Raw genomic sequence first — 26,073 nt, 5'->3', positions numbered from 1 at the left:
GTTAATTCCAATTGATAAGTATAATTGCTCTATTCGCCAAAATTGTTTCTGCTATGTGAAATAAACTTTATTATTGTTTCAATTGATTTAGACTTAACACCTAATGATCTAATCGATTAGACAAATAATCTAATCAATTATTCACTTGAAAAATATCTTCTACTCAATCACACATTCTCCTAATCAATTGACTATACCTCAAAATTATTTTTTGATAATTTACTTAAAAATAATAGAGGCTAAATTTCAAATTTCATACTAGTGATTAAAAACATATTTAATTCTTGTATATGTTTTCAAGGGTAGGATGCTATTGTTACAATTTTTGTTTATTCTCTTTGTCTTTGTCATTCATTGAGTTTTAATGATTATAACTTTTTACAATTGATAGCATGAAATAACTCAAAGAGCTAAACCTTATTCTTTTTACTTTTCAAAATCATAAAACTAGTTGTTCCATCAAACATCGCAAATCCATATCCGAACTTCCACGTTTTCTAACAGCCCCCAACGCCGCTTGCTGCAATTTCAACGCCTCACCAATTTCCTCGCCACTCCCACCAACCGAGTCAGCCAAAACTCGACCCAACTCATCCGAATCAGGAACACTTTCACCACCTTCACACACTCTCTTACCCACTTTCAATTCATCCACAACCAACGTAGCATTCACATATTGATCCGCCGTCATTGGCCACGCAAGCATCGAAACCCCAGCCACCACCGATTCCAACACCGAATTCCATCCACAATGAGTCAAAAACGCTCCCACAGCCCTATGCCTCAGAATCAAAACCTGCGGGACCCACCCTCTAATCACAAGTCCTCTGCCGACAACAAGCTCGTTTTCTGTCTTCGCATCCTCTTTTATCGACCATATAAAATGGACCCCACTTTTCGACAACCCAAATGCAATAGCATCCGTTTGTTCCTTAGTAAGAATAGTTTGACTACCGAAACAAACGTACACCACTTTTCTGTCTTCTCGTTTGTCAAGCCATGAAACGATGTCGTTTGCTGAAACAGAACTCGACCCACCTCTTTGTAAAACCATGGTAGATGAATCATTATCATCATCCATAGGGAGTAACGGTCCAACCGCCCACACACGATCGTTACCCATTTCAGTTTTCAGATAATCAATATACGGCTTTTCAACTTCATCAAACGTGTTAACAATAAGTCCCCAGCTTTGAGTGTTACAAAGAAACAAATCCCTCACTTTCTCCGAATCAGCGTCGCCGGGAACATAGCTACGAAAGAGAGGAGAAACTTGCCACCAAGGGTAGTTTGGGGAATTCGGGATACTTTGATACGAAACAACTTCGTTTTCGTCGGTGGGGTTTACACGCGTTGGGAGATTCTTCCAGAGGAAACACATGGTGGAGAAAGCGAAGGCACCGGAAGGAGAGAAAACGAGTCGAGGAATGTTGAGTTGAGAAGCGAGATGTTGCGTCCAACCGGAGAACATGTCGGAGATGATGAAGCGAGGAGGAGAAGGGTGAGAGTGGAACCATTGGAGAAGAGGGTGGTGGAGATTTGAAAGAGAGAGGATGAAGGTGAGAAATGAGTTTGGTAAGTCTCTGGCGTTTTCGACTGCGTGAGGAATGGAAGGGTTAGATGGGAAAGGGAGGATTAATGGGTGGATGATTGAAGGGTGGGAGTTGAGGAGAGGGGTTAGGAATGTATGGTTTTTTGGGGTGGTGAGAATGGTTATGGTGATGTTTTTGTTGGTGGTGGCGAGTTTGTGGGTTAGATCGAGGAGGGGGATCATGTGACCTTGAGCTGGGAATGGAATTACAAGGACATGCGGCGGCGTGTTGGCGGTTTGAGCCGTCATGGTGGTGGCACAGGTTTTGGTTTGGGAAGGGGAAATGGTATGCAAGTTGAATTAGAACTGGAACATGGAAGATATACTAGGTTTGAATTGAATGAGAAATGAAGTAGGTTGTCCCGTGACTCGCTACCTACCACCACAGGATTACCGAAATGTCTTTTGTTTTCTTGGGTTCAGTGAACGCATTGATATTACAAAATGTTGAAGAGTGAAGACAACAGATTCTGATTTGTTTCCTCTACTAGTTATAAGAGTTTAATATATTTACACACTCACAATGGGCATTAAATAAGTTTATATATATATATATATATATATATATATATATATATATATATATATATATATATATATATATATATATATATATATATATATATATATATATATGCATTTAATTTGCTTACGGTCAATATTCCTATAAATATTCATAGATATTTTAAAAGTTAATTTATAAAAGTTATACTATGTCTGATTTGATTTTTTTTTAAAGCCAGAGATATATTAAAAAATAACCAACCAAGAATAAAGTTACACGGAAATAGGCCGAATAAAGAAAATTACACACTGATTAAAACATAACTTAAGTAAAACAATGAGTTATTGTTAAACTCATAGAAGTTACAATTGGGATGAGTAATTTTCCCGATAAACGACTACCTCCAAATAAGGGCCTTACAACTTCAAACCACGTCCCTCGAATTCCAAGTAGCATTGTTAAAGACTATATCATTCCTACGAAGCCAAAGACTCCAAATGATAGCTAACCAAACGATTCTCTCCTTTCCTCTTTTGACTTTCTTTGCTCGGCAATAAGAGCTCAAATACCAAAAGTCCTCCTTAAAATCTAAAATGCTTTTAAAAGTCATTCCTATCCAATCGGACATCTCCCTCCAAACAATACCGGCATTCCGACAAGATAAGAAAGAATGGTATAATGACTCATGAAATTCATCACAAAAAGTACATTCTAAATTCGCGGTAGAATTAAGAATACCTTTACTCAAAAGCGAGTCCTTCATCGGAACTTTATTGAGGAAACATCTCCAACCAAACGCCTTCACTTTTAATGGAGCTTCCACCTTCCATAAAGCAATAAAAGCCAAATCAAAGCGATTATCCGGGCCAAGAGGGATATGCTGCCTATTCAAAGATTTATAGCATGAAGAAACAGAAAAAACTCCTTCAACCCCTTGATGCCAACAGGCGGTATCAGACAGATTGGGGGAAAAAGAAGCAGTTGCTGCCAGCAGCTGAGAAAGACTAGAAAAATCAACAACCGAATGAAGAAGAGAAGCTGCAGGAATCCCAAAATTTCCCCAAGTCCAACTCCCATCAATCCATCCACCCATGGCTCCAATTGAAGCATCTTACAAGAGAGAAGAATTATAAAGAATCGGAAAAAGATTCTTTAAAATTCCTTCATCCAACCAATTAGCATGCCAAAAGGATATAGAGTATCCGAGACCAACCTGAAATTTAAAATTGTTAGCAAAAAAATCGACCGGTAACTTATTACCCAACGAAGATAAATCCGCCCACCACACCGATGATGACATATCCTTCTCTAAATTCTTTATACCACCACTTGTCCTAAGTTTCACATCCGCATACCGCGCCTTCAACATCCGAAACCACAACGCATTAGAAGCATCGAAAATTCTCCAATTCCACTTCAAGAGAAGCGCTTTGTTAATTTGATTAGATGCCTCTGTATAAATATTTGATTTGATTAAATATTTTATATATTAATTTATAAAAGTTATACTATGTTTGATTTGATTAGATGCTTATGTTTGATTTGATTAGATGCTTATTTTAAATAACATCTCTATTTACTTTGTCATGATTAAACTGCAACTAATTTACACAAAGTGGCTAAAATGTTGAGTCGAGTGTAAATGTTAGAATAATCTATTTTAAAACAATGGTTTTTCTAATTCGTTGTCCCAATACACCAAACACAACATATATTTCATCTTTCTTTTATATTTGGAGAGCGCTCATGGCATGAAATATCAAGTTGAGGAAGAACCACAACCAACAAAGACTCGTTACTCGTGTTTTTCTTTACGATTCGAGATCATCCGTCAAGAGACCATAGCCATTATAAGGTCAATTCAAATTGAGAAGCTTCTTCTTGAGTAAAGGGTAAACTCACATCAGGGATGTTCTTGCTAAACTCGAGGTTAGGTACCATGGTAACAAGATGCTATCATTACTACAAAAAATACATGTTATCTTGGACGCAAAAGTGATTTTTCCTTGGTGATACAAGCGAGGTAAAGAAGGGCGTCATAAAAATTTGGCAGATTATCCCCAGGTTTATGATTAACCGAGGGAATATTTGAAATGATCATTAGTACGATCCCCAACAACATCATTTTAATATTTTCAAAACTAGCTCCATATACCTCTCGATTTATGACCAAATCGAGGGGAAAATAAATTATTTCAAAAAAATCCAAATTACATTGTTTAGAAAAAAAAATAAATTAAATTGTTACAAATTAAATTGTTTACTCAGAATATTAAAGTAAAACTATATAAGAAATTTTGAATATGAATAATCATCACCACTATCAGGGAAGATCAGATGTTGAATCTTCATTTCATTGAATCTTGGGAAAGATCAAGTGTTGGATATTCTCAATGACTTTTGCATGCATTTATTTCTAATATAAACAAAAAAGGGTTAGATAAATAAAATAAATATTCAGTTATAAGGTTATTTAAGAACACAAACCTTGAACCCAAATATTTATCTGCTCAAGTCCAACTAATTGATTAGAAGCAATCTATAAATAGGTAAATTGATTTTCCTTTTCTCTCGTCTCATCTCAAATATTCTCTTCATATTATTTTCTTTTTAGTTTTCTTGTTTCTTTATGTTCTTGTGAGTTTGTGAGTGCTACTTTAGTATTTTTATCATGATTACTTATGGAACAAAAAAGAATCAGAACTTCTAGGAGCTCATTTTCTCTTGCCTAATTCTCTAAACTTTTGGTCACAAGAGAAAGAAAACAGGCTCAACAAATATTTTGCTCCTTCATTCTTTAGTGGTACATAACTTGTGAAAATCTCACATCCTTAGTAGAACTCTCAAGAGGAAAATCTTGGGGACAAGAGTAGGCTAAGTGGTTAGGTTGAACCTGTATAAATCTCTTGTGCATGTTCTTTTTCCCTTATCTTTTTATTTTCCATCGTTTTATTTTATTTATGTTGAATTTCTTTCTCTCAATTTATTATTCATTATTTTTCGTCTATTCTACCACGTAATCTCTATAATAATAATAAAATTAACTTAAATGGTTTTATAAACTAAAGTTTTTATAATAGGACTTGAATTTTCAAACAATACAATTCACTCCCCTCTTGAGTTTGGAGCCACTTGGTCAACATACATAGCCTGAGATGAAAATGCCATGGAGTCTTCAGATGAAGAAGAATCAAACATTTGTCTCATGACGAATCATGAAGATGATGAGGTAACTTCCTACTTTACTAATGATGAGTTATTTCACACATGTAAAAATTAAATAAAGAATCACGTAAACTAAAACACATTACCTTTTGCCTATAAGAATACTATTTCTTCCCTTGAAATAGAAAATAAAAACATGCTAAAAGAAACAGACAATCTTAAAGAAAAATAACATAGTTTAATAAATTCTTCACATTCTCTTGAAGATACGATTACACCTACAGAAATGAACAATGTGGTGTTTTAAAAAATAAAGTTGATGATCTGTATAACACACTTGATAAGTTTACTAAAGGAATAGACAATTTGCATCTTTTAGGAAATCAAAGAGCTTTTTATAATAAAGTTGATCTAGGTTATGAACCTGTTTACCAGTGATTTCTGACAAACAACCGCTAGTCCTCCAAAGTGTTTAAAAAATCTGGTTACTCGTGTAACGCCCGTATTTAATTAATTATTTTAATTAAATATTATTGAATATTTTTTTAGTTTGTTTTGAATATTAGATGAATATGTCGAATGTGTGGTTAAGTCGTTAAATTGATAGTCGAGTAAAATTAGTCGAGAAATTAATATTATAAATAATATTAGTTTAGTAGAATTACTAATTTAATAGTTAAGTTAAGTTTGGGTAGTAATAGCAAACAAATTAAGGTGACTACTAGTAAACCCATTAAGACCCATAGTGGCCCTTTTATTTTATTAAGTCTTAAAATTTCTAATAGTTAGAAGTAGCAGTAACAAAACCAAAGCTAAAGAAAAAGTTTCACGTAGAAACATAAGGAAAATAAGGGTTTGGAGCTAGCAGTTCAAGGTTGCTGTCTTAGAGTTCAGATCCTGATCAAATTTTCGAGCTTCCTTCAATCCAATCAGGTAAGGGGTGGGGTTCGATTAATATAACCGATTGTATGATGGTTGTTATGTGGGATTTATGGTTGATACTATATTTACTGTCAAATCCAATCGTATGTTGAATCTTTGTGTTTCTTTTCGGGGAATGTTCAGTGAACCAATTTAATATCTGTTTATAGTATGTTGTTGTTAATTTTATGGTATAGTATTTGATGTAAAGGGATGAAGATCTGTGTGATGTTGCTGTTACGAGAAAACTGGGCAAAAGAAAAAAAACAAAATTTATATATATATTTAGAGTGCCGAATGGCACAAGGTGGAGGGGTGAGAGTGCCGAATGGCACAAGGTGGAGATAGGGGAGTGCCGAATGGCATACTCCCTTGGTAAGGGACGACCCACCTAGATCCACTTTTCCTTTAGGCCTTGGCACGTGTTGTGTGTTAGTTCAATTTTTGTGGTTTATTGATTAATGGCATATTAGTTAGGATAATATATATGTACATTTAGGAGTATAACTTAATGCATTAGTAGAAGATTAATTTCAAATTGGTAATAGGAAGAACACATTTTTAGCAGATAGTAGTATGGAAAGAATTGCAGTAACGAACGATATGCTAAGTAGAAAATGGTAGAATAGATAATTGACAGAGAAGTAGATTCATGAAGAAAATTGGTTCTGGTCTGTCGTAAGCTTGGAACAAAACAGTAGTACAAACTAATAGGGATTGTAGAAATTAGTTAACAGTAGTTGAATAATGTAATCGTAGAAGAATTGGACAGAAATAATACCGATAGCCAAAATTAAGCGGTATGCGAGTAGATAATTGTATTTGGTTGTTTTGTTGAATATTATGTCGAATGCTGAAATTGCAGGCACAATTGAATAAGTTGATTTTGTCCCAATTTGGACAAGTTTTGGTTGTAGGCTTAAATAGCCAAAGTTGAACGTTGTTTAAGTTGCGGTTTAAGTTGTTGTTTAAGTGGTTTTTATTCTGATTGTGTTGTGATATTGTTGAATTGATGTCGTCCATAACATCGCATAATATTGCATTGATTAAGTTGGCCTTGATGGCATTGTTTAAGTTGGCCTTGATGGCACCCTGTTAAAGTTGTTGGAATGCCTCGATAACCTGGCATACGATTAAGTTGGGAGTTTTACTCCGATGGATCCACATGCATTTGCATAGTCAAGTTTCATGATGAGTTGCATTTTGAATTCGTTGTTATTGCTATGTTGCTTGGTTGATTATTGTATTGTGGTTGTTTCTGAATGTGGTGAATATTGTATGATTCTATGTCTAATATATCAATTATCATACTTTTGCTTATACTTTTCGATATCTCACCCTTTCTTTATTTGTTCGCCGTTGCCTTTATTTTGGTAACGTGCAGGTAGCGAGGAGTAAAGACTTAGTAGCTTACTGGTGTCGTTGCTCTGATATGTAGCACTCGGGGGGGATTGAACGCTTGTTTTGAATTACGTGTTATTTCCTTTAAAGTTGAACTCAAGTAGTTATGTTGAGAAGTTGTTTTGATTTAAGTTGTCTATTTTTTAAAAGATGCTATGATGTTCGGAGTTTATGTTGATACTTGAATTACGTTGAATAATCCGCTGCGAGTATTTTAATTAAAGGTTGATTTGAGTTTGAGGCGATACAGGTTGTGATTTATAATATGATTAAATGTGTGCTATGTATCATTCTTGCAAATGTGCAAATGATAGGTTTTGTGTTAAGTGGAATTGTAATATCCCAAAGTGGTTGAAAATTTGAATTTTACTCTGATTTTTATTATATAAACGTTGGGTAGATTTTGGGGTGTTACATTAGTGGTATCAGAGCAGGTCGGTCGGTCCGTCCATGTTGTTGCGTCCTTGACAATCGAGTATTGTTAATTGCTTTTATCTAACTGTTGTTTATATTGTAGTGCTTAGTTGAGATGGCTGGTAGAAACGATGTCGCAATTGCTGCTGCTTTGGAGGCTATGGCTCAAGAAGATGCGTGAAGCAGGATTGTCCAGTTTCCTTGCAACAGAATGTGGGGGAAAAATAGATCTGGAGAGGTTGCGTTTTGGACGTGACTGAAATTGTCTTTTAGGGTTATTTTATTAATGTTGATGCATTTTAGGTGTTATGCATCACTTTTGTATTTCTCTGTAGTATGTAGCCTATTTTGGCAAAATTAATATTTTGGAATGAAATATATATTCGCCATTTTGGCTTGCAATGTTAATTTCTGATATCTACGTTGTTGCAATCTTCACCTCATGCATAAATGGCTTATATCTCTTTAAATATTTCCCATTAACTTTTAGGATTCTTCGATCCTCTGCTAGTTCTTCCATCTCATACGCATTATTTGAAAATGCTTTCAAAATTTGAAAAGGTCCTTCCCAATGTGGAGACCATTTCCCTAAAGCTTTATTCTTTTTATCCATAGGTAAGATAACTTTCCAAACTAAATAATTTGAAGTAAAAGTTTTACCTTTGACCTTTTTGTTATATGCCCTCGCTACTCTTTCCTTCTGCCTCCTTAAGACTTCTAACGCGCGCAACATTTCTTCGTCTAGCTCTGTCTGTTAGAACAAGATTTGTTCTGATCAATATTCTTAGTTTTGATGATAACAATGTATATGAATTTTGTATGAGACAATGTGGTATTCTAATCCTTTACATTTTCCATTTCAGGAACTATACAAGGAGTACGCACAAATCAGCGCTAGAAGCACTGACTCAGAAGGTTCAAGTATGCAACATCAGAACATGCTCTCGCAAGACATCAAAAGATGGTCTAGCGGAATCAGAACATGGTCTATGAAGCCTCAGAAGAACATGAGATTAGAAGCAGAAGCACTGGAGTTCTTATGGTATCACGCTAAAGCACTTCAAAGTCAGAAGACAAGAAGATGCTTTGCACCAAGCTGTTTGACTCTAATTATTCAAACATTGTATCTACAAAGATCAGATCAGAAGCAAGTACAAGATGACAGGCTACTCTGACTGACAAAAGGAACGTTAGAAGCTACAAAAGGCAAAGTCAATAGAAGCAGTAAAAGCAAGACTCGAGGTAGTTGACAAAAGAGTGAAACATTAAATGCAAAGCTGTACGGAACACACAACGCATTAAATGCTCCCAACGGTCATCTTCCCAAACGCCTATAAATAGAAGTTCTGATGAGAAGCTGAATACACTACTCTTGCACAAAATACAGAAACGCTGTCAATTTGAAAAGCTCTCAAACTTCATCTTCAACCTCACTTTACTTGTAATATCTTAGTGAGATTTAAGCTTAGAACTTAAGAGAAATATCACAGTTGTGATTATAGCTTTTTAAGAAGCATTTGAATACTCTTGTAAACATTTATTTTTACATTGATTTGTAAAAGGTTCCTAGAGTGATCAAGTTGTGATCAGTAGACTCTAGAAGAATTAGAAGTTTCTAAGTGGTGTATTTCCTAGAGTGATCAAGGTGTGATCAGAATACTCTAGAAGACTTATAGGGTATCTAAGTGGAAAACCATTGTAATCAAGATTGATTAGTGGATTAAATCCTCAGTTGAGGTAAATCACTCTAAGGGGGTGGACTGGAGTAGTTTCGTTAACAACGAACCAAGATAAAAATAACTGTGTTATTTGTTTTTATCTTAAGGGTTTTTAAAGTCACGCTTATTCAAACCCCCCTTTCTAAGTGTTTTTCTATCCTTCACTGTCAACTCATTCATCATCATTTCTCAATATAAGTTATATGGGATTTATTCTTGCTTTTGGATCCGTACTGATTGCAAGTAAATTTCGACAGGCAAAACTGCATCATGTCCAAACGTTAACTGGAAAGGTGTACTATTTGTTGCTTCTTTAGGAGAGGTGCAGCAAGCCCAAAGTACTTGATCTAATGTCTTATGCCAATTATTTGGTTTTGTTCCTACACGCTTATTTATTAAACCAATGATTACTTTGTTTGCTGCTTCGACTTGTCCGTTAGCTTGGGCATAGTAAGGTGTGGATGTCAGCAACTTGAATCCCATTTCTTTTGAGAATTCTTGCATCTTTTGACAAGTAAATACCGATCCTTGATCTGTTGTTATAGTTTCTGGGATTCCAAATCTATATAATATTTGTTTTTGAATGAATTCTATGACCGTTTTTTGATCTACATTTATCAAAGGCACTGCTTCGACCCATTTAGTAAAATAGTCGATTCCAACAAAAATGTACTTCTGTCCTTTAGATGAAGTAGGTCGAATTTCACCAATTAAATCTAAAGCTCAACCTCTAAATGGCCATGGCTTGATAATTGCGTGAAGCTCACTTGCAGGAGGATGTTGGATTCCTGCATGTATTTGACATTCTTGACAGCTTTTAGCAAATTCTATACAACCCTTCAGCATGGTAGGCCAATACATTCCATATCTGAAAAGCAACCATTTCATTTTATGGCCTGCTTGATGTGGCCCACATGTTCCACTATGAACGTTAGATAATGCCAAGTACGCTTCATTCTCACCCAAACATTTTAATAAAATGCCTTCAGGAGTTTTCTTGAATAGCTCATTTCCCATCAAAACATACGACAAAGCTCTATACTTGGTTCTCCTGTCCGTGTTCAATGAAGGGTCTTTAAGATATTCTATAATTGGAGTTCTCCAATCTGTGTTTGTTAGAGTATCAATGGCCAATACTTCGAATTCTTCTTCGTTAGCGTAACCTAAACGATTTCTCTCCAAGTCACTTGGAGATAGTTTGGTTGCCCTTGCTTTCCCTCTTACTTCAACCAATTCCTCTAGCTTCTCCTTTGAAATCTTATATCCTGAAGCTATCTGTGCTAAATCATTAGCCTCTTGATTTTTAATTCTAGGGACATGTTTTATATCTATGTATTCGAATTTTTTAAGCAACCTATTTGCGATAACGAAATACATGATCAGGTTCTCCTTGATGCACTTATACTCCTTCGTTAATTGCTTGATTACCAGTTCTGAGTCACCCTTGATTTTGACCCTGGTTTCCCCCAATTCCAAAAAGGCTTCAAGTCCTGCTATTAAGGCTTTGTATTCTGCCTCATTGTTAGAGCATGAAGGTCCTTTGATTCTATACTTAAGTTTTATTTGAATTCCATCAGGCGAAATCAGTAGAATCCCAACTCCAGTACCTTTTTTATGGGTGGAACCGTCAAAGAATAATCTCCAAGGCTTCAAGTCAAATAGGAGCTGAGGAGTCTCGACCACTGCGTGATCTACTATAAAATCTGAGACTACTTGCCCCTTCATAGCTTTCAAAGGCATGAAGGCTAAAGAGTACTCAGTTAGGACTAGAGCCTATTTGCCAATTCGACTGTGCATTGTTCGCTTTGATAACATGTACTTGATAACATCAAAATGGGAAGAGACATACAAATCTATTGGCTTTATATAATATTTGAGTTTAGTACATGAAAAATGCAAACATAGGCACAACTTCTCTATCAAAGTATATCTAGTTTCTACATCATTTAATACCCTACTTAGGTAATATATGGCCCTCTCAATGCCATTTTCATCTTCTCGCGCTAACATACTACCTATAGAAGTGTCTGAAGCTGATATGTACAATCTTATAGGCTTCTTTCCACTTGGTGGTGACAGGATAGGTGGATTCATCAGATACTGCTTTATCTTTTCGAATGCCTCTTGATGTTCATTTGTCCACTCGAAATTCCCATGCTTCAGACGTAAAAGAGGAGAGAAGGCTTGAATTCGACCACTTAAATTTGAAATAAATCTCCTCAGGAAATTTATCTTCCATGATCTCACGATTCCATTGGAAACCATTTGGTTGGAGAGTCAGAAAGTATAAAGCATTCTTATTTGGAGAGTAAGCATCCTCAGTTGGAGCGCATGGGCTTATATTTCCCAGATTCCTGTCGAAGTTTTCCTTATCTATCTGGTTTACCTGGTTCATGAAGTAACTCTGGTCAGCTTCTATATTTTCCACTATGCCATCTTTTCTTCAAATAGATACCCTCTGATGCATCGTCGAAGGCACTGCCCCAACGCCGTGAATCCATTCTCTCACAAGGAGTAAATTGTAATTAGCTTTCGCCGGTACCATCATGAACATGGTAGGCCTCATAATCGAACCCACAGTTAAGTCTACTTGGATTACTCCTAGAGTATGTCCTATTTTTCCTTCATAGTTTGATAAAACCATGTTATGAGGCTTTACGTCTGTGTCAAACATTCCCAACTTTTTCAGCATAAATTGAGGCTTGAGATTCACCGCTGCTCCTCCGTCTACCAAAACTTTGTTCACTGCTACCTGTTCAACTTTGACCCTAATATAAGGGGCTTAAGGTGATTTTGCATACCTTGATGTGGTCGCTCGAACTGGGCATTTTGCTCTTCGATGGCGCCACTATTGAAAATATAGTAACACACAGGTTTGTGTTTTGCCATTTCTGCTGTATCGACTTCATCATCTTCGTTAACCTCTGTTTCCTGGTTGTACTCGTGTGGTAATACTGAGACCACATTGCAAGAATTCATGTGTAAAGATGAGACTCCATCAGAGTCGAAGTCATCAGTAGGTATATCATCCTCTCTCATCTGTTTTTCTTCAGCTTTATTATAATCCATCTTTCCCCCAGCAGGGAATAGCCTCCTTCCCACAGGAGGTTTAGTTGAATGAATTTCGTTTGGGAAGGTCCTTGCATTGCTGGACTCTCCGATTTCAATCGAAGCTGTCTCCTTTTCTGCCTTCTTCATCCTCTGGTGCCTTCTCCACTGAGACCTTGACATAGGGTTCTTAACCTTATAGTTCCCCATTCTAACGGCTTCCCTTTCTGAGGCTTGAAACTTCTTTCTATAAGCCCAAGACATTCTTCCTCCATTATCAAAGTTCCTCTACTTGTCTTTCCTTGGTCCCACCTGAACCCATTTGTGCTCTGAGACTGGTACTTTGAAGGTAACTCTTCTTACTTTTGGATGTGGGCTATCCTGTCTTCTTGGGATTCCTCTTTTGTCGAAAATATAAAGGTATGGATTGCCCCTACGGGCATCCCAATTCTGATTGGAAGGAATTCTTTTGAAGGATTCAGACAACCTTCGATGGTAAACCGCCCCACATCTGGGGCATATCAAGCATTCAGTTTCGTCTTTGTGGTAGCGAACAAGAAAACCTAATAGGCTTTCTCTAGAGGTATTCCTTCAATGTTTCGTCAGGTTTGGAATGATGAGAGTGCACTCCTTCTTTCTTCAAACAACTTTCAACCTCTTCCATTTCTAGGGTTGAATGGTCCAGATTGACCATTTTGACGTCTAAATTAGCGCTCTGGGTAATTAAAATTTCTTCAAACTTCTTCCTTAGGCCTTCAGTAGCCATAGGTTTTATGCCACAAGACCTTCAGTAGTCTTTAGTTCAACTGACAATTCAGAAGTAACATCCTCCTTCAGGTCATCAGTAACATGTTCTCCAACTTGGACATCTTTTCCTTCTCCTATGATCCCTCTTGCTTCAACTTCGACCATGTCCACCATATTGATTTCGACAGGCTTAGAGTAATTTGTATCAACAATATTGAGGGGGTTAGCGTCTATCTTCATCTGGATTTTTCCTTTGTCTGCAAACTTCAGACACCCTTCCTTGATCGCATTCTGGATAAGATCCCTGAAAAGGAAACATTGTTAGGTTTTGTGGGCCAAAAAATTGTGGTATTTACAGTAGCCTTTCTTCTTCCGTTGCTCTAACGGAGGAATCTTAATATTAGGAGGCAAAACCATTTGGCCATCTTTCACAAGCAAATCAAATATTTCATCACACTTAGTTACATCGAATGTATATGTTTTCTTAGGAAACTTATCATTCTTTTCAACTTTGACGGGATTTTTTCCGTTTGATGGTGTGATCATCTTGTAGGTATAGGGGCCTACTTCTTTTAATTCGGCTAGATCTACTTTGCAGTCTTCGAAACCATACTGGTCCTCGAAGGTTTCTGGTTCTCCTTCGTCCACTTCGACGTAGGCGACCCTTTCTTTCTTGTAACTTTTATTTGCTTTAGCCTTTTCAGCTTTTAACCTTTCAACCTGGCGAACTCTATCAGCCAATTGGGCCATATCTCGCAGATATTGAGTGTCTAATTTCTTCCTGATGGAGTAATCTAGACCTCCAGCGGCCATTTCGACTAATTCGTGTTCAGGTACCACTGTAAAACATCTAGCTTTTAGCAAACGGAACCTGTTTAGATAATCGTCTATAGGTTCAGTAAACTTCCTCTTAATACTAGCCAATTCTTTGAGACTTATCTTGGTTTGACCCATATAGAACTGTTCATGGAAAAATCTTTCTAACTGAGACCAAGTGTCTATGGAGTTTGGTGGTAGTGTCGTGAACCATGTGAAAGCGTTCTTAGTCAAAGAACTGGGAAAATATTTCATCCTTAGATCTTCATTGTTCGCCAAATCTCCAGCCTCAGTCATATATCAGGCTTTGTGTTCTGTGGTAGATTCAGAAGTATCTCCTGAAAATCTAGTAAACTTAGGGACCTTGCGACCCCTATGTAATTCAGTTTGCAAAACATAATCTGATAAAGGAGAAGTATAATTTGGCCTTCGTAGTCCGGTGTTCAGACCATTTTGGGTCATAATCCTCTCTATCATAGCTGTTAGATTTGTTTCCATCTGATTATTTTGCCTAACCCTGTGAATCACTTCGTTAGCATTTTGGTTTCTATTAACCATCACTACCATTTCTGGTTGTTCCTCAGGGATATCCTGTTGAACTACCTGTTGATCTAATCCTGCCCTCAAGGGTTCTGTTTCAGGGGGTGGTCTTGATGGTCGAACTTGATTTATGGTTGGTTCGTCATCTTGAATGACTATTTGGTTCGGCCTTCGACGAGTCGAAGTCTCAAGAGCGCCTAAAAAGTTTGCTATTCGACCCATCTGCGCTGACAATTGTCGACATGTCTCAGAGTTATCTTGGTTAGTTTTATCAATGTTCTGTATTAAAGGAGAAAAGATAGACCTCATTTCTCTGGCCAATAAACCTACCATATCTTGGTTACTAGCGTTCATTTGTTGTTGGAACGCTGCTTGATTCTTCGCTGTTAATGTGGGTATGACATTTTGGCCTTGAACATTATGTCCCACATTATTCACACCAGAACCAGAGTTTTGGAATGGGGAAAAAGTTGACATGTTGGGTGCTGGATAAACAGGTATATTACTACTTAATCCTGTCATGTAAGAATATGGCATCCCGTAAGGTGGATCTCTCCATTGTCTCTGGTCTCTGAATCCTTGGTTCGGAGGGGGTGTCCCCTGAGTACCAAATTGTGGTATCTGATTCACTTGCGCATTCGACGGGGGATTTGTAGCAGCAACAGACGTCGAATTATTTGCATGGGTCGTTCCTGTAGACATAGGTTTGGAACCAATTACGGCCAGTGAGTGCGGTGGCGCAGACATGGCCTGTGATTGGGCATTGGCCTCTGTTAGTGTTGTTAACCATTCTCTTGGTATATTTCCTCTTAGGTATTGGTTGGTTATTATCGAAAGTTTTACCACTCCTAAGGTTCATACAACGCAGAAGGCAACGAAAACACTAAACTTACAAACTAATTGAAATGAAAACAATTGAAAATAACACTATGACATGGTCCCACTAGGCGCGCCAATTTGTTTACCAATGATTTCTGAGAAACAACCACTAGTCCTCCAAAGTGTTTAAACAATCTGGTTACTCGCAGGATTGACTAGATTGATCCTAGGATATTGTCGAATAGTGTTTTAGTGATTTGATTCATATTCAATAATCTCTACAATTTGCAAAAATATACAACTTGCTGATGTAAATTGCAATAAGTAAATGACTTTAAAATGAAATAAAGTAAATGTATAAACAAAGAACTTTTAAGTATAACTTTGCATTGAACAAATAACATGAAGTATGAAAATATGATGTTCTTCACACATACATTGTTTCAGCAAAGACTATTTTCTCTCGCGCCGGTACTTCGAGTGTATTTTGTGAATTTTCTATATATTGATTCGAACATATCAAACTAAACAATAGTACTCCTATTTATACTATTTCGATCCTAGCGGTCATTACATAGATGTCTGCCACGTTCGACGTTTCGAACGTTTTTCTATATTTCAGATGCCTCCATGCGTCTGCTGGACGAAACCACTCCATTTGAATTTCAAATCTTCTCGCTCTATCGTTTCGACTATACCAGAGTCTACGTCGAAGGATACTTCTCACATTTCTAACATTGCTCTTGGTCAAATAACATCTCTTCTAAAGAGAAAATCTTTAAATAGCTCCATGAGAACTATTTCTTCGTCATGATCCAACAATCCAAGGTATTACAATCCTTTAATCGAAATCTTCAGATAACAAAACCTAAGAACAATGTTGAAAAATTCAATAACATATGCCATGATAATAAGATCTCAACATGTAATAATAATAACCATGTTGCTTTGTTTTGATTTGTTAAGAAAAGACATAAAAGTAAAAATGGTTATCTTTCTTCTTCCTTCTATAAAGAAATGACTTAGATATGATTTTTGACTCTTAAAATACATTATTTCCATATCCTTTTAGGTTTGTAAGTTATCTCTATTTATAGAGAAATTCAAGCCACTTGGTGAAGGGAAACAACCCTTCGAAAGAGTTTTTCATGAATGGTTACATTGCTTCAATTGTAAAGTATTACACCTTTTCTCTAAAAGGTCTTTTTTAACCATTGCAACTTTTCAAATATATTTTGGAAATTCTCCAACATCCCCCACCATTTTTAAAATATATCTAAATCTATTATTCAGGAAATTTCATGGTTTCAGATAAAGGTATCTTACGATTTGAACCATTACTTAGTAAGTCAAGTTTTCACTCATCCCCGAATAGATTGGTAGACAAGCTTTGAACCAACTATTCATCAGAACAAGTGTGCATAACTCACACATGAAATCTCGGTACCATTGATCGAATTATCAATTAATAAGGCCTTGTGTCTCATACCCTTTTCATGAGAATTTAAGAGTCAAGCCCTTGAACTCTATGAAGCGACACCACTTCATTCTCATATAGGTAGACTATATCAGAATTGCACCCATTATCATGCATTTCAATAAACATATGCTATATGTCTATTTAGAGGAAAACCTCAACCTACCATATTTATGTACCCTTGGGATGTTATCTATCCTCAAGTACTTCAATCATTCTAATAGTTTACTTTCATCATTGAACTCAAGACTTAATGTTAATCAAGTGTGAGTTGAGTTTCCACTATCGATGATTAATTAGATATGAGCTTGTTCCACATCCCTAATTATGTCTTCATCCTCTTTAATTATATTCAAAGACATCATATCCTTGTCAATCCTTTCGTCAAAGAATTGCAAGATTTTTCAACTTTAATAAACTTTAAAGATTCAATCTTTCAACTAGTCGTACATATGATTACTTTATGTACTTTTGATAGTATTTATCAACTATCATCAAACCATGACACCTTTATCATATTAGTACATTTATCATATGCAAAATATATTATATATTCTTGATAGTTTCGACAATCTATCACCATGACACTTTTGTCATTCATTTTATCATATACACGAATTGTATGTCATTCTTCATTTTTCTAACCATTTAAATTTTAAGTTTTACTTGCACTTAAATATATCCAAAATATATTTAATGCATAGCAATAGACAGTCATGGTCATACAAAATTGTCATGACTAACTTTTATTTCGTGAAGTGAGCTCAACCATGTAATACATAAACTTCATATAAAATAACACCATAGAATTGATTTCTATTCCTTTAAAATAAATGCATCATATATATTTTTAACATTTTATTTACACAATTTTAAGTTACCAATACATGCATCATATATTCAAATTCATGATTTTGTTTTCACCAAATTATTTCATCCACAAATAAACGCATTACTAATTAAAATAAATTACTTGCACCAAATAATATATTTTAACATGTATTTTACATTCAAGTATACACGATAAACCAATTATATTCTTAATCATTCAAATTCACATACTTGAATAATGCATATATACATTTAATATAATTATGTACCTTTCGCCATGGTAATGAATATGGAAGCATGAGTGTTCATTTTTCCATGAAAGTTATAGTCACAAATAAACCATAAAAAGAACCATGAATCGAAATAACATAAATCATAAAAAATTATATGAATAAATTTTGTAACTTTCACCTTCATTGAAAATTATTATCTTCTTTAAAGTTGCATACTTTAATATTAATTATAAATATAGCATGAATCAAATTCGATATTCGAACCTAAAGATTGTTGGATCTTGCGTTGGGGGTCTGCTGCAAAACATGGATAGGAAGAAGATGAAAACGGTACGATGAAAGTTGCACAAAGTAAATTCCAAACGTGTGTTTACACTAAGCTTTAGGTTCTATTTTCCCCCACCAATTTATACTTCGATTCGCCCTCACCAATTTATCTACCAATTTAGATTTCAATTCGTCCCCACCAATTTATATTTCGATTCGCCCCCACCAATTTATCTACCAATTTAGATTTAGATTCGCCCCCACCAATTTAGATTTCGATTCTCCCCCACCAATTTATCTAAATTGAATGCAAATGGGTTAGCCGGCGAATCCCCTCCAGGATATTTTTGAAACCTTAACATGAATCGCACATTCACATTAAGCATATCGATCAACGATATTTTACAGAATAAAGTTTCCTCATTTTTTAGTGCACTAAATAAATAAAGAAATGACTTAGACATAAAATTTGACTCTTGAAATATATTAATTTCATATCCTTTTAGGTTTGTAAATTATCTCTATTTATAGATGTGAGATATTGGATCGAAATCTAGTATGGTCGAAGGGTAGCTTCTTGGTTCGACAGGATTAAGCATGAAGTCGAAGGTTGTTCACATGCTGGTGTCGAAGATGCTAGGATTGTTAGCATGTTAAATTAGGTTTTAGTGTTTAAACCCTAATTTGTTAAGTTAGCTTGTGTAATGGGCCTTATGGAAAAAGCCCATTAGTTAGTATGTTATATTATAAATAGCATACTAGTCTCTCATCATTGCACACTGCAAATCCTAATTTAGGGTGAGAGAGGCTATTCGTTATTCTTGTAAACTTGTAATCTTGTTCTCTAAGAGAAATTAAAAGAATAGCAGTTATAACTAATTCTTGTGTTCCTCTTCTTCCTTGTTCTTTATTCGTTTCTTGTTATATACTTCGTTATTGGCATTGAATTCACAACAAATTGGTGCGGTGAGCGTGAAGAAGATGCCTTCAATAAAGTATGAGATTGAAAAGTTCATTGGAGTGAATGATTTCGGTCTGTGGCGCTTGAAGATGAAAGCCCTACTGGTTCAGCAGGGTTGCTTGGAAGCGTTGAAGGGAGAGGAAGCCATGAATGATGAATTAACGACAGCGGAGAAGACGACTATGATCGAGAAAGCACACATCGCAATTTTGTTGAGCCTTGGTGATAAGGTTCTCCGGCAGGTATCAAAGGAGACGACGGCATCAGGGTTATGGGTGAAACTTGAAAGTTTGTACTTGAAAAAATCGCTGGTAAATCGACTCTACCTGAAGCAAGCTTTGTATTCATTCAAGATGATTGAAGACAAATTTTTGACGGAGTAGTTAGATATGTTCAACAAGTTGATTCTTAATCTTGAAAATATTAATGTGAAGATCGATGATGAAGATCAAGTGCTGTTACTATTGTGCGCTTTGCCTCAATCACATGCTCACTTCAAAGAAACTCTCTTGTATGGAAGGGAGTCCCTGAGCTTTGAAGAAGTTCAATCAGCCATGTATTCTAAGGACTTGAACGAACGAAAAGAGCATAAACCTTCGACTATTGGTGAAGGTTTGGCCGTTAAAGGAAAATTCTTGCGAAAGGATGGTAAGTTTGGCAAGAAGACAGGCAAAAGTCAGCATAAGTCTTATAGTGGCGAAGCATCTGGTATTCGATGCTATCATTGTAAGAAGGAGGGTCACACAAGAAAGGTGTTCCATAAACACCTGAAAGATCATGGAGGTAAGGATAATGGCAATGTAGCCATTGTTCAAGATGATTTCGAATCATCTGATGTTCTTGTGGTTTCAAGTGGTGACTCTAGTAAGGAAAGGATTATGGATTCATGTTGCACTTGGCACATGACTCCAAACAAGGACTTGTTCGAAGAATTATGTGATCAAGATGGTGGATCAGTATTGCTGGGAAACAAAAAAGTTTGCAAGATTGCATGTGTTGGATCTGTGAGATTCAAGCTCTATGATGAGTCAATAAGGTTGTTGACTGAAGTCAGGTATGTTCCTAATTTGAAGAGAAATCTGCTTTCTCTTGGAGAATTCGACAAGAAAGGATATGTTTTCTGTAACACCCGTAATTTTGTAAATTAATTTAATTTAATTATTTGAATTTATTTAATTATTCGGTGATTAAATTAAAATTTGGAAGAATTATAGGAATAAGTGTTATTGGGCTTGTGGTGTAGTTAGTAGATGGGAGGTGTTAAGTGGTATAGGCCCTACTAACTATTAATCTATTTTCATAAAATAAGGGGATTTTGTGAAAAAGAAATAGAAATCTAAAAAGGAAGAAGAAGAGCAAACTAGAGAGAGAGAGAGAGAAGGGAACGTGAAAGTGCAAAAGACCAAGGAAGAGGAAGAACCAAGATCATCCTTCGAGGTAAGGGGGAACTCTGTAACACCCTTCTAAACCCCTGATAAATTAAATAATATTTTCAGAGTAAACATGCAATTAAGAGCGTTACAATTACTTCATATAAAATAAAACGTCTGTCATGCTATTTTGAGGAACACAAACAATTGCAAACATGTTTAAAACACAGTGGAATACTTCATCAGTTGAATATTTAAAACTATCGTCTACCACGTTCAAGGCATAAACAACATTATTCAACAACAAAACCAAAATAAGAGTTATTATCCAACTATATATGCAAACGTTCCCCAGTGTTGCAAGACCAGAGCATGACACGACTCTAAACTATCGAGACAGCCTACAAGCTATCTTCACCAAAGCAAGCACCGCTACACTTCAATCTGAATATGATCAACAGTAAGGGTGAGTCTCATTCGCAATTAAACAATGTTATCAGTTCATAAATGATAAAACATAAATAGTATAATATTCACCCAATAGCAAATACATTCAAATTATATACGCATCCACCAAATACAATAGTTGATCATACACACAACATTATAATATTGGACAACCTTCCATTCATGTTATGATGATTCATACACCTAATGCAATGCAACTATATGCATGTGGTACCAATCATGGGATTCACCCATCTCACTGATCCACCATCATCAAGGATACGACTACTTCCACTAACTAATTCCACGCAATGGGAGTTAGTGACCGCTGACCCATCTCCATCGGGATACAGCCACCATATGATTAAGAAATGCATGCATCATCTATCACATGCTATTCACCACTTCAATCATATGAACAACATTATCATGATTCAGCTCATCACACAGTGCATACGACAATAACACCTTCCACAATCGTGTACCAAGTACATCAAACCAACACAACAACAACAAGAAATTTACATCATCACAATACCACGTATATCACATCCATCACAATTCATCATTTCGAAAATACCGGATTTATAAAATAAAAATGAGCTATTGCTCTTTGAGTTATTTAAATGTATAGGAAATAAAATTATTGACTCGACGCCCAAAATGGCACCCAAAAACGGACTTACGGTTCAAAAGATATGAATTTTTGAAAATAATTATTTTTCACAAAAGCTACAGCGTAACGGGTTATAGAAAAAGCGTAACAGGTTACGAAAAACAAATTTTCAAAAACAGCTTCAGTGTAACCGGTTACAAGGATATCGTAACCGGTTATGCTTGACGTAACTCTATTTGTTATTATTTTTACGTGACCGTAGCCGGTTACAAACGACACTGTAACCGGTTACGAAGTCCTAACCAGCCCCAAAACCCCATTTTTCACAACCGTAACCGGTTACGAGCCCGACCGTAACTGATTACAACAACCTGCAGCAGAAAAAAGCACTTTTGACAGCAACTTAAGTGGTATCAGAGCATAGTAGGTCGTTGTGACCAGAGTCTTGTTGTCATTATCTCCCTTGTATATGACTAGTGTAAGAGTTGACACTGTCGATACTTTTGTTCTAATGGAAATTGTTTTGTGAATTAGCAGAACAATGGCTGGAAGAGGTGGAAGAAACGATGATGCGATTGCTGAGGCTTTGGGCATGATTGTTGGTGTACTGGGAGGGAATGCCAATGGAGCTGGGATTGGTGCTGACAGACAATTGGGCAATTTTCAGAGGAACAATCCTTCGTTGTTCAAAGGCACTCACGATCCCGAAGGCGCTCAGAAGTGGCTGAAGGAAATTGAAAGAATCTTCCGAGTGATTGATTATGCTGAAAATCTGAAGGTGAGGTATGGTACTCACATGTTGTCTGAGGAAGCTAATGACTGGTGGATTGCTAGTAGAGATGAACTTGAGGCTGCTGGAGTAGTAATTACTCGGGCTGTGTTCAAAAGAGAATTCCTGAGAAGGTACTTTCCTAAGGATGCTCGGGGAAGGAAAGAGATTGAATTTCTAGAGCTGAAGCAAGAAAATATGACTGTTCCTGAGTATGCCTCCAAGTTTGTTAAGCTGGCAAAGTATTATGTCTACTACAATAATGATGAGGCGAGTGAATTCTGGAAGTGTGTGAAGTTTGAGATTGGTCTTCGTGACTAAATCAAGCAGGGTATCAGAGGATTCGTCGATTTACTGACTTAGTAGATTGTAGTAGAATCTATGAAGAGGATAATCTCAAGCTGAAATCATCTCACTCTCACGAGTTGGTTGACAAGAAGGGAAAAAAGCCTATGGATAAGGGTAAGCCATATGGTAAAGGTAATCCAAGAGCTGGTGGTTGGAAGAAACCTAGTGTGGGAGACTCTAGTGCTCATGTTAGGTGCTATATGTAACACCCCGATATCCGCTGCACGCATCAACCGTGTCGGCCAACCGAGCATGTTACCGGCTTAATCAATAATCCCCCCTAGGTCCGCTTATCGGCTACCCAGGAAATATTGTTTTTGCCTCCCGCAGGAATCGAACCATGTACCTAGGGGTTAAGTACATATTCATAGCAATTCCTGCTACCACTTGACCATATGGTCAATTGGTAGCAGGAATTGCTATGAATATGTACTTAACCCCTAGGTACATGGTTCGATTCCTGCGGGAGGCAAAAACAATATTTCCTGGGTAGCCGATAAGCGGACCTAGGGGGGATTATTGATTAAGCCGGGTAACATGCTCGGTTGGCCGACACGGTTGATGCGTGCAGCGGATATCGGGGTGTTACATTAAAAAGGCGCCTTTTAATGTAACACCCTGGATTTCCGCTTACCCCGCAGGGCTTCCGGCCTACCAAGCATGTCACCAGCTTAATCAATAATCCCCCCTAGGTCCGCTTATCGGCTGCCCAGGAAATATTGTTTTTGCCTCCCGCAGGAATCGAACCATGTACCTAGGGGTTAAGTACATATTCATAGCAATTCCTGCTACCTAGGGGGGATTATTGATTAAGCTGGTGACATGCTTGGTAGGCCGGAATCCCTGCGGGGTAAGCGGAAATCCAGGGTGTTACACTATAAGTGAGGTGAACCTGGACATCGCATCCATGAATGCAAGAGTGAAGAGAAGAGGTGCTACCGGTGTGGTAAGGCGGGTCATGTTATTGCTGATTTTAAAGGAAAGACTGTGACTTGCTTTAACTGTGGAGAAGAAGGTCATATTAGTCCACAGTGTCCTAAGCCGAAGAAGAATCAAGCTGGTGGTAAAGTGTTTGTCTTATCTGGTTCCGAGACTACTCCTAAGGATCGATTGATTAAAGTTACGTGTTTTATCCGTGGCACACCTTTAATTGCAATTATAGATACTTGAGCAACTCATTCTTTTATTTCTATGGATTGTGCTAAGAGATTGAATTTAGAAATATCTGAGATAAATGAAAGTATGGTTATTGACACTCCTGCGTCGGGTTCAGTGACTACTTTGTTTGCTTGTTTGAATTGTCCAATCGATATTTATTTTCTCAAGCCAAATGTTACGGTGAGCAAGAGTGAAAGACCTTTTAAAAGAGATTGAATTCTGGGGTATGTTATACAAAGGAAAGGTGTAAACACCCTTTGTATCCATGATTATCCATGGGCTCTTAATTGCTTAACTCACTTTTTGTTTGAAATGTTTGAAAGAGTGTAGCGTGTGTTTAGAAAAAAACAATTTGTTTTAAAAATGTCTGAAAAGACAATATTAAAAAATAGTGTGTGAAAAACATTTGATTTGTTGTGAGCAAGCACTTAAGAGTTACTTACCCTAAGTTCGTAAGGTCTTTCCTATTCTAAAGACTTTCCTCGAGCGATAGTACTGTCCTTACCATATTAGGGCAGGTAGTCCTATACATTGGATGTAAACGGGTCATCGAAGGGTCATCGCATGGTCATTGAAATCAACTCGTAGGGATACCTTAACATTCGAAAGGACAATCATCATTTAATCGAGGGACGAGATCATTTTAATCGTAGGCAACATCAAAGGGACTATGATCTTTAAATCAGAGGGACGATAATGATTTAAATCGTAGGCAGCTTGCTATAGGTACCCCAAGTTCGAGGGACGTGATCATTTTTCCTAAGGCAACGAGAGGAGGTGTACCTTAGAGGTGGGTGTGTGAAAGTGTGTTATATTCAGTTATTTTATTTAATTTGAATTAGTGGGATATGTTCATTTGTTATCTTTTCATACAATCCTAACATACATCTAGCAGTTATAAGGGTGCAGAAAGTAAATTGCGGAAAATTAAATCTACGCTATTACAAGGCTTCAGGGAGGGGGAATACATAACCAAAAACGGGGGTGAAAATTAAATGTGCAAAGTTAAATAACTTGTAAATATCCATGAAGATAATCTAAAAGTCTCAAGTGTAGTACCTCGCAATCAAAAAAAAAAATGTTAGCAAAAGAGCATGGAATAATGATGAAAAACAAAATATGAACAAATTTGAATCAAAATTAATAATAAAAAGCTAAAATTTGTTTTTTATCATTATATTTAGTAAATTCCCTTTGTTCATATTATACAGTAAATCTTGAATTGCTTGCACTATATAATTGGTTGTTCATTCAAAGAGTCTTTAACAATATTAAAATAAACCAAATCTAATATGTTTAATCTCATATTTAATTAAAACCCAAGAGCCACATGATGATATATGTATGTAACTAGCACAATAAATTAATATGACACTAATAAAATACAAATGGAAATATATAATAAATAAAACAAAGTAAGAGGAGAAAGTTAGAAAACGTAATCGAGATGCCGAGGAAGATGCTCATCCACCTAGTATTGTTTGGAATAGAAAATAAATGGGTCTATTATGACCACATTAACAACAATTAAATAAAAATATCAAAAAAAAAAACAATTAAATAAAAGATTAGCTGGAAAGAAGAAAAAAAATCGGGAAATAAACAACACTGATATGAGAGCTACGGTACCACAAGATTATATTTCTCTTAGAATACCAGCGAGAATTATTTCCCTCTCTCAAAATAGATCTTTTTTTTATACAGAGTAAATAATTAGTCTCTATCTATTTCATTCTTCAAAGAAAAACATAAAATTCTTCTTCTTCCTCTCTCTCAAAATGAGACACAGTAGAATACAAACACAAATAAAAACACAGTATACAAATACCACCAACATGCTTTGGCTAATATGCATAAGGCACTATAGATAAGCCTACATAAGTTATTGGACCATGTTTTTAATCCAGTATT

At 36.3% G+C, this 26,073-nt stretch overlaps 2 protein-coding genes across 2 annotated transcripts; both read right to left on the bottom strand.

The window, feature by feature from the left end:
- Window positions 1-311: 311 nt before the first annotated feature.
- On the bottom strand, window positions 312-2,091 carry LOC131594904 (flavonol 3-O-glucosyltransferase UGT89B1). The gene has a single exon (XM_058867102.1). The coding sequence runs from the start codon at window positions 1,838-1,840 to the stop codon at window positions 440-442; it is 1,401 nt and encodes a 466-aa protein (XP_058723085.1). The 5' UTR covers window positions 1,841-2,091; the 3' UTR covers window positions 312-439.
- Window positions 2,092-2,520: 429 nt separating this feature from the next.
- LOC131597376 (uncharacterized) lies at window positions 2,521-3,189 on the bottom strand. The gene has a single exon (XM_058870079.1). It carries the CDS (start codon window positions 3,187-3,189, stop codon window positions 2,521-2,523), a length of 669 nt encoding a protein of 222 aa, XP_058726062.1.
- Window positions 3,190-26,073: the final 22,884 nt, after the last annotated feature.

Source organism: Vicia villosa, linkage group LG4, assembly GCF_029867415.1.
Source record: "Vicia villosa cultivar HV-30 ecotype Madison, WI linkage group LG4, Vvil1.0, whole genome shotgun sequence".
Classification (NCBI taxonomy): Eukaryota; Viridiplantae; Streptophyta; class Magnoliopsida; order Fabales; family Fabaceae; genus Vicia; species Vicia villosa.
The sequence above is the reverse complement of the archived record's forward strand: the minus strand, read 5'-3'. Positions and strand labels throughout refer to the sequence as shown.

Excerpts from the sequence above, each read along its gene's own strand:
- LOC131594904 (XM_058867102.1), bottom strand. The coding sequence starts at position 1,840 with ATGACGGCTCAAACCGCCAACACGCCGCCGCATGTCCTTGTAATTCCA.
- LOC131597376 (XM_058870079.1), bottom strand. The coding sequence starts at position 3,189 with ATGGGTGGATGGATTGATGGGAGTTGGACTTGGGGAAATTTTGGGATT.